Below are 9,471 nucleotides of genomic sequence, written 5' to 3' on the forward strand. Positions count from 1 at the left end.
CTACCTTCCTCCATGCCCTCTGGATCCAGGTTCCCTCTTGAAAGCCTGTAAGCCAGTCACTTCTTGCTTTTGTAGCTCCCTCCCTCCCCCATTTTGGGTAGCCAATGTCCAAGTTGCCCATCCCTGTCTACTCTGTGTGTAGAGGGGGTGGGAATGATCCTCGCTGTAAAGATTTGTTCCCTCTTTGAGCTACTGCATCCATAGGTGTAGGTCAAGTTCATCAAATTGTATCACTCTTTTTTTTTTTTTTTCTTTTCTTTTCTTTTACTAGTTGAGCTCTGATCATCCAGTCATTGAAGCCAGGTCAAGTGGGTATTATCTGCAAGTGTGGGTGTTCTTACACATGTGTCCTCTCTTCTTATCAGCTGGATGCTTCACTCTCCGCTCTAGTCCTCTGTAGCTATGTCACTGACTCTAGGCCCAAGAGTCCCCAGGTCTTGCCACACTGCTGACCGACTAGGTCTTCACCCGGGTTCACAGGAGTCTATTGAACGTTGTAGGGCTTAGCTCGCAGCTGATATATAACTTTTGCTATTACTGGAAATACAATTTGTTACTAACTTATGGATTTGATTTACTATTTTCTTTATATAATTCATAACCATTCTCTTCTATTCTAAGGAATTAAATGTTGTCAACATATTTGTTGGGGAGGGGGGAAGAATTATTACTACCTGCTAGACACAACAGTTAAACCCTTGGCTAATAACCAAAAAGTCAGCAGTTTGAACCAACCTAGGAGTCCTGGTGTGGCGCTGTGGGTTAATGCAAAGTCTCTTTGAACCAAACACAAGGTAGGCAGTACAAGATCACCAGCCATTCCTCAGAAACCTTATACAATGTGACTGTGGGTTAGAACTGACTCGACAGCACTTCACAACACCAACAACAAGCCGTTCCTCAGGAAGAAGATCCAGTGTTCTGCTGCTGTAGAGGTTACAGCCAAGAAAACTCTAAGGGGCAGTTCTATTCTGTCACATGAGGTCTCTAAGTCAGAATCAACTCCACAGCACCCAACAATGGCATGACTAGATTTTTTTCTCACATTTAACTAGAGTTCTCTTTCACTTTTTTTTTTTTTAGGTATCTGATAATGCCATCAAAATCCCAAAGTGGTCTACTGTATCAGAAATGCACCCTATAGATTACTACTCTTCTTATACAAAAAACTGCACTGGGAAGTTTACCAAAAAAGAAATTAAGAGTATTAGAGCATTTTATTATGCTATGTGTGCTGAAACAGATGCCATGCTTGGTAGGTGGTATAATTAATAAGCAATTACATGAAGAAAAAGTGTTAATATTTTTCAATAAGCTGTGATCATGATAGTTGGTGACTTGTATGAATATCCTCGAATAATTCCTTAAAACAGTTGCTTAGATACTTCAGGCTTAGAATTATAAACATCTTGGTACATACAGCCACTGCTATTGAGTTGTAAAGAAAGGGTGGACTGCAGCACTGGACTGCGAACCACAGGACAGCAGTTTAGACCCACCAGCTGCTCCTTGGAAACCCTATACAGGGTTGCTATGAGTCAGAAAAACTCAAAGGCACTTAACAACAACAACAAAAGAAAGGGTATTAGAAGACTACATTTGCTTGAAGCAGAACTTTTTCCTGCCTTTAATCGGAATCTGTTTAGCCTAACACTGAATAGATTCCTTCAAACAGTATGTGCAGGACAGTCTGGTGCATTAGCCCACAGCGCCACACCAGGACACCCGAGTTGGCCGTTAAATGACATTTATTGCTATTCACTTTGTTCAACAAACTTTTATTTAGTGCCTGCTAATTGGCACTGTGGAGTCCTGGTGTGGTGCTGTGGGTTAATGCACTAGACTGCAAAGCCATATGAATTGCAAGGTCAGCGGTTCAAATTTACCATTGGCTCCTCGGAAACCCTATACAGGGTCACTATGGGTTGGAATTGACTCAAGGGTACTTCACAACAGCAACAATTGGCACTATGGGTTAATGCACCAGACTGCAAAGCCATTTGAACTACAAGGTCAGCAGTTCAAGCTTACCAGTTGCTCCTTGGAAACCCTATACAGGATCGCCATAGTTCGGCACTAACAACAACAATTATCATGCAGGGTAGGACACAAGTGATACTATATTGAATAATATTTTTAAAACACACATTAATTGAAACCATTTTAAGTGCTTCTCCCATCTTGGGGGTGCTTCAAATTTCATGGAAGAAATCCAGTCTCTTTTAATTCAATTTTCGACATGCATTTTTTTTTAAAGTTATGTTAGGGGGTTGGACCAGAGCTAGGCATAGCGCTTGGTCTGGTTTTAGGGTTACAGTTAGTCTTTTTTCTTGAAATCTACTTGATTTCTTCTTCATTTGGAAGTTCTGTAACCATACTATTCCCTATTTTTACTTTGTAGAGTGTGTTTTTGTTTTGCAAACTGGTATCTCTGGTGCCTTATGTTCAGTCTTATAAGTTTGTTTTTCTATTTGAGTTGAGTTCCTGTGGTATTGTCATATATGTTTATCTCAAGTTGTTGAATGTTGTGGGTTCTCTGTCCAAGGGATTCCCTTCAGTGTTTTTATTTTTTTGTAAGGTTGGGTTTTTATAAATTCGTTTCATTTCTGTTTATTTGAAAATGTTCTAATTTCACCATACTAGTGTGAAGGACAGTTTCGCTGGGTATCTGATGCTTGGTTGGCAGGTTTTTTTCTTTCACAGTTTTATATAGGTCATCCCATTGCTACCTTAGCTGCGTGATTGCTAATGAGAGATCAGAGCTTATTTCTTTATTAGTTCTCCTTTGTAGGTATTTTCATTTTTCCCAAGCTGCTCTCAGAATTCTTTCCTTGTCTCTGATTTTGGAAAGTTTGATTATAATATGTGTTGGTGATTTTCTCTTGGAGTCTGTCTTGTTAGGAGTTCATTCAGCTTCTTGAATATGTATCTTCTCATCTTTCATTGATGTTAGGGAGATTTTCCTCCAACAACTGTTGGACAGTTTTCTCTGTAGCTTTTTTTTTTTTTTTTTTGGTTTCTTCTTGTTCTGGTTACTAGTTACACATAAATTATTATTCTTGATGATTTCCCACATCATTTTTAGGCTTTCTTCAGATTTTTTTGTTTCTGTTGTCTGATTGTTCCTCTTGCAGGTGAATATTGAGAGATTGGTATTCAAGATCACTAATTTGACCTTCCATTGACCCAATTTTACTTTTTGCCCTTTCAATGTATTTATACATTTATAAAATTTATAAAATTTTACCATTATCTTCTGGACTTAGCTGTTTTTCTAATGGTTTCTACGGTTCGTCTGTTTGTTCTTACAGAGTTCTTGTAAAGTCTTGTCTGTGTGTTCCTTAATTCCATCTGCAGTTTTCTCAAGCAGTCTCTCAATCCATTGAAGGTACTTCAATATCTTCCTTTTGAATTCCTTATTAGGTAGTTCCAATACTATTTCTGGTGTTATAGTTTCTGACTTTGTGTTTTGGTACATACTGTGTACCTTATTGTCTTGTTTGCATTATAATCTTTAATTGTTTTGTTTACTGTATATCTCCCTTGAAGAATTTAAGTTTCATGAGAGCAGGAACATTCCATCTTATTCAACCTGGCATTCTAGCTGCCGTATATAGCACCTGGCAGATAGTAACACACAGTAAATATTATTGACTGAATACAGATACCATGAATTATAGTATAATGTAACTACAGTATTACATAAGTCTAAGGGCACATAGGGGTCCAGTCTCAACATGAAGGAGCAGGGAATGCTTTACCAGGGAACTAATGCTTGAGCTCAATAATGAAGGAAGACTAGAAATATACCAACTGGATGATGGGGGAAAGGACATTCAATGCAGAAGGCAGAATGTATGCAGAGACAAGAAAATCTAAACCAATATGGTGTTTTCAATATAGTTTGAGATTGCAAATTTTAGGAGGTAGCTGAAGGTTCTGAAGCAGAATGTGAACTTGTAGGTAATACTGTTTGTCCATTCCATCTGCTTCTCATGATAATAATGTTAAAGGTCCCCCAGGGATCCAAGGGCCTTCCATTAGTAGAGTCTTTTCAGAAATCTGAGTCTATAGAATGAATCTTGTTGTTGTCATTGTTGTCAGTGCTGTCAAGTCAGTTCCAGGGTGACCCTGTACAGCATTTCCAAGATGAAACTGGTGAGTTTGAATCACCAGCCTTGTGGTTCAAACCAAACTTGTGGTCCTACACTTACCCTACAGCACCACACCAGGACTCGAAAATTAATCCTAGGCATCAGTTTATTTTTCTTAAAAACGCAACAAATTATTCTACTATCCAGTCATAGTTGAAAATCATTTCCATAAAGCTAACCATCTTTGTCCATTGCCTTAGCTATTATCAATTTATCTAGGTTGTTTAATTGGCAGCTAAGGCAATATCACGCACATAGTAGGTGCTCAGACGTTTGTACATTAAATGACGGTGCATATTCACTATTCAAAATATTCCCAATTTGCAGGTTCAGGAAAAAAAATTTAAAGCAAAGCATTTTATATAAAGAATAATTCCTACTATCTACAATTCTTTCTGCCCTGCACATTTTAAAAGATACCTGGTATGGTGTTGTGGGCTAATGCGTTAGACTGCAAAGTGTTCGTTTGAACCATAGCTCAGTGGTTCAAGCTTACCAGCTGTTCCTTGGAACCCCTGTACTGTGTCACTATGGGTCAGAACCAACTCGACAACACTTAACAACAACAACAGGCAATGTTCTGAGAAATCTTTATGGGGTATGTTCTGAAAAATCTTTATGGGGTAAAATTGTAGATTTAATGTAATAGAAAAAAAAACATGGATTAAAAAGCTAATATGAACACAGCTTTATCTTAATTTTTGTCCTAGGTGAACTGATTTTGGCCCTTCGCCAGTCAGATCTTCTTCAGAAAACAATTGTCATATTCACCTCAGACCATGGAGAATTGGCCATGGAACATCGGCAGTTTTATAAAATGAGTATGTATGAAGCCAGTGCCCATGTTCCACTTTTGATGATGGGGCCAGGAATTGAAACCAATCTCCAAGTGTCAAATGTGGTTTCACTTGTGGATATTTATCCTACTATGCTTGGTACGTAATCTAATTTTGTACATATTTATTTGTAATGGTGCTGGAGAAGGAAAAGCAAAGTACTTATAGGATCTGCTGACTCATTTTATGTCCTTGAGCAGCTCATTTCATTGTGAGTGAAATTCTTACTCTTAAAAACTGAAGATGGTATTTATCTTTCTTTGTCCTTCACTTACTATAGCTGTTTCCCCTTGAAAAGATTAGTAATCTGGATGTGATTATAAAGTAAGTAACATTAAGATATTCAGGCTCAAACTGTATGTTTTTATTGTTGTTGTTATGTGCCGTGGAGTCGGTTCCGACACATAGCGACCCTGCACAGGTTTTCCGAGGCTGTAAATCTTTATGGGAGCAGAAAGCCTAATCTTTCTCCCACAGAACAGCTGGTAGTTTCAAACTGCTGACCCTAAGGTTAGCAGCCCAATTCGTAACCACTATGCTACATACATCTCTCATTCTCTACCATCACCTCCCTATATTATAAACATTTCCTTTCTGGATAAATCTATCTTCATTGAAACTATAGTGTCCTTTAGTCGATGTTCTGAATATTTTACCTCAAGATCTGTAGCTAGAATAGCCATAGTTCCAGAACAGTGACATTTGGATAGGTAACAGTTTTATTTAGCTACTAAAATGAAGCCATCATTGAATTCAGTGGAAACTGTATTAAACTGGCTCTTAGTTTCCATATACTTTAGCACAGAATATTTTTAAATTCATCAACATTTAAATATTATACTTCTGCTCTAAGATGCCATCATTCATAAATAGATTTTGGTGAAAGAAAAGAAAATACAATATAAAGTGTTAACATTTTAATATGTGAAAGAAATACGCATCTAGTTATTGTTGTATCGAGTCGGTTCTGACTCATAGCAACCTTGTATAAGGTTTCCAAGGAGCAGCTGGTGAGTTTAAACCATTGACCTTTCAGTTAGCAGCCCAGTGCTTATCCTACAGTGCCACACCAAGACTCCTTGTGACTGTTACTTGCCATCAAATTGATTTCATTCTTAGTTACTGTCAAGTCAGTGACCTCATGTTTACTGGGTAGAACCATCCCATGGTTTTCACGCCTGGAACATTTCAGAAGCAGATCACCAGGCCTTTCTTCCAAGGTGTCACAGGATGGGTTTGAACTACCAACCTTTCAGCTGGTAGTTGTGCAAAGAAATTAGAGAGTTCTCTTTATTTCCTTCCTCCTCCTACAATGTCTTTCATTTAATTAAAGATATTCCAGTCTTTAATTTCTTTTCAATTACTTTAAAACAGTACCCTTTTTCTCTTTTATTTCAGACCACTGCTTTGAAATACTCAAGTATATTTGAATATTTCTTTCTGATCCTTTGCTACATGCATTTTTAATACCTTTAGTTTCTTAGTCTTCATTTGATGGCTTCTTTTATTCTGCAGCATTATCACACTTAGCCATTTTGTTGCCCCTTTCTGACTCCATCAATTTCTAGACCTTCTCTTTTCCTTTCTTTTATTTCTGTTTTCATAAGGAGCACATGTATATTTTTGTGTGTCACTTGTACTATCATTCTTACAATGTTATGTGCGAGGATATATCAAAAAGTAGTGCTACAAAATCATAGAAACCTTAATTAAATAAAAACATCAAAATGTGAAGTTATTGTGTCTTAAAATATCTTCCATCAAGGTCTATACTACATCAAATTGGCAATTTTGGCAACCTCAAGGGATTCAAACCTTGTCTTTTTAAATTTTCTTTGAGTTTCTGAATCAAAAAGAAGTCTGGACAGACAACATCAATGCTGTAGGGTGGATGGATAAGGTTTCCTAGTGAAAAATCTCTCAGGACCACCCTTATTACCCTCAAAAAGAATGAGCAGGTGAATTATCCTGAGATGGAAAAAAAATCCTCAATGCAATTTTTGCCTTTTTCTCACCAATGCCATTTTCAGTTTTCTTAAAACTTCTTCCTGATAAGCTGCTATGATCATCCTGTGTCCTTGGGGGAAATCTATCAATATAGAACATATGAACTGCTTGTTTATATCTATCTTAATGACCATGTTTTCCAACTAGAAACAACTTCCTCTTTGTTTCTAACTTTTGCATTCCAACCACCAGTAATAATCAGTGCATCGTGAGTGCATGTTTAGCCAATTTCTGACTGAGGAAGTTGGTAGAATTCTTCAGTTTTATCATCATTGGCTTTAGTGGTTGGTTGCATTTTTTGTGTTTTTTGTGGGTACAAGTAATGGGTTAGGTACAGAATCCTTGTATTTAAAAAAATGAAATGATATGTGAAGGTGTTCTCCATATATTAATAAGAAAATGTAGAATTTAAAACTATATTAATAATTTTTTTGTTGATTTTGTCTTGTTTGTTTGTTTAATGAGATTGGGTGACTAATTTTTTATCCAAATCAGGACATTTTTGAGAATGTAAGAGATACTGTTAGTAGTCACACCAGCATTCACCGGCATAAAATTGAGTCTGTTTCCTTGTTTAATAACCTTGGTTAACAGTCAACAGAGTAAAGAAAATTCTAATGTGGTACATTTTAATCCAAAGCTCAATTCAACCTTTTAAAATGAATTTTTTTTACAGGAAGAGTTTTAAATTACTTTGCGGTCAACTCTAAAATTAGACCTGTAGTGGCATATGTTCTATTTGACCTTTGCTTAATAAGTAAACATACGTATTTTGGCAAAGTAGTCCCAAGGACCTATTATTTTGTGATCCTCCTAATCAATCAGGAGTTTAAAATAGAGATAAAATATATTCAATTCTTAGAATTCTAAAGGTCCTTTTTTGCCCATTTAACTATAGCAGTATTATTTTGTATGACTCTAGTTGTACACACAAAGTATGGTTAAGCTTCTCACATCAAGGCCTCAAGCCTGACGTCTTCTTCCCTTCCATTTAGTGAACTTTAGAAATACCATATAAAACATAGTGCTTCACTATGTTTTGACAGTTTTGACAGGAAACTGTCAAAAGAAAGATATTGAAAGGGAAATAGCATTTGGAATTTTAGAATTCTTTACTTTAGTAAAATTTATACAATTACTGAAATGATTTTTTTTTTTTTTAAGTTTTTAAGGGAACATGTTTTGCACTCATTGTTTCATTGCAATGATTACAATCTCCTCCATGCATCATCACACAACAGTATTTATGTCTATTCCCTCTGTGTTTGTATTTTGTTTTTTGTGTTTTTGGGAGGATGTACACAAAAACAGTCAGGAATATATATTCATTTAAACAATGAAAGGGCACATTCTGCAAGCCTGCCTCCTGGCCACTAGCACACAGCCTTTCTCTTTTCATCAATCTAAAGTCCTCGGCTGCACCATTTCTCTGTGTCCTCCTCTCTGCCTCCATCTCCGGTGTCACTGTTTCTCTGGATAGGGTCCCACATTCTGCTCATGCTCTTCTCCCTTAATGGTCTTATGATCCTATTTCCTGGACTGTAAGATTAACTATTAACCCCTTTTTGTTACAAAACTTTTACCTTTACAGTTGTGACATCATGTGATTAGTCATGATGACAATTACTATAGAATCATAAAAATCTTATCACTATCTCTTCACCAAACCCATCTAGACAAGATGAAAACTATTCAGTGGGGATTCTGCCTTAACCCATACACTCTGAAACTAAATTCTTTCATGAAAACTTGTAAGCCAGTCACTTCAAGCCTTTATAGCTCCCCCCACCTACCTCCCCATTTTAGGTACACAATGTCTAAGTTGTCCATCTCTATCAACCCTGTATACAGAGGGGATAGGATTGATACTTGATGCGAAGACATCTTGCCTTTCAGTGGGTATTTTGAGCTACTACATCCAAAAGTATAGGTCAAGTTCTTCAAATTTTATCAATTTACACTTGTTTCCTTCATTATTATTATTATTATTATCTTCCTCTAGTTAAATTCTGATCATATAGCTGTCGAAGCTAGGTAAAATGGGTACTACCTACAAGTTTGGGCATTCTTGTGCATCTCCCCTCATTTCATATCAGCTGAACGCTTCACTTTCAGCTCTACCCCTCTGTGGCTATGTCCTTGTCCATGGGCTAAGGAGTTCCTAGGTATCACCACCCTTTGGACCAACCATCCCTTCCTCTTCTCTCTCTCGTCTCCAGGTCAATAGGTGTCTACAGAACATGGTTGAAATCAGTCCATTATCATCATTGCTGCCTTTCTCCCTTCATTGCTGACATGGTCACCAACAAATTTACATGTCTTCTTATGTGTTCTCTTTGAATTTCAGTCTTGGAAGGGGGTTTGTCCTGAAGGGACTTGATTGCTTGCCTTGATGGCTTCCTGGAGAACAACTTGCTTGTTCTTGTAGTAGCCTGAAATCAGACTGCCATTTTTGATTCTTTTCTTTTTCTAAT

At 37.0% G+C, this 9,471-nt stretch overlaps 1 protein-coding gene across 1 annotated transcript in view; it reads left to right on the plus strand.

The window, feature by feature from the left end:
- ARSK (arylsulfatase family, member K) overlaps nucleotides 1-9,471 on the plus strand; it is a 44,670-nt gene that overhangs the window by 20,851 nt on the left and 14,348 nt on the right. The window contains exons 5-6 of the mRNA XM_006867881.1: nucleotides 1,084-1,255; nucleotides 4,865-5,089. Of these exons, the coding sequence (XP_006867943.1) occupies nucleotides 1,084-1,255; nucleotides 4,865-5,089 (397 nt within the window). The remainder of the gene's footprint in view (nucleotides 1-1,083; nucleotides 1,256-4,864; nucleotides 5,090-9,471) is intronic.

The sequence above is a fragment of the Chrysochloris asiatica genome, unplaced genomic scaffold, assembly GCF_000296735.1.
Source record: "Chrysochloris asiatica unplaced genomic scaffold, ChrAsi1.0 scaffold00111, whole genome shotgun sequence".
NCBI lineage: Eukaryota > Metazoa > Chordata > Mammalia > Afrosoricida > Chrysochloridae > Chrysochloris > Chrysochloris asiatica.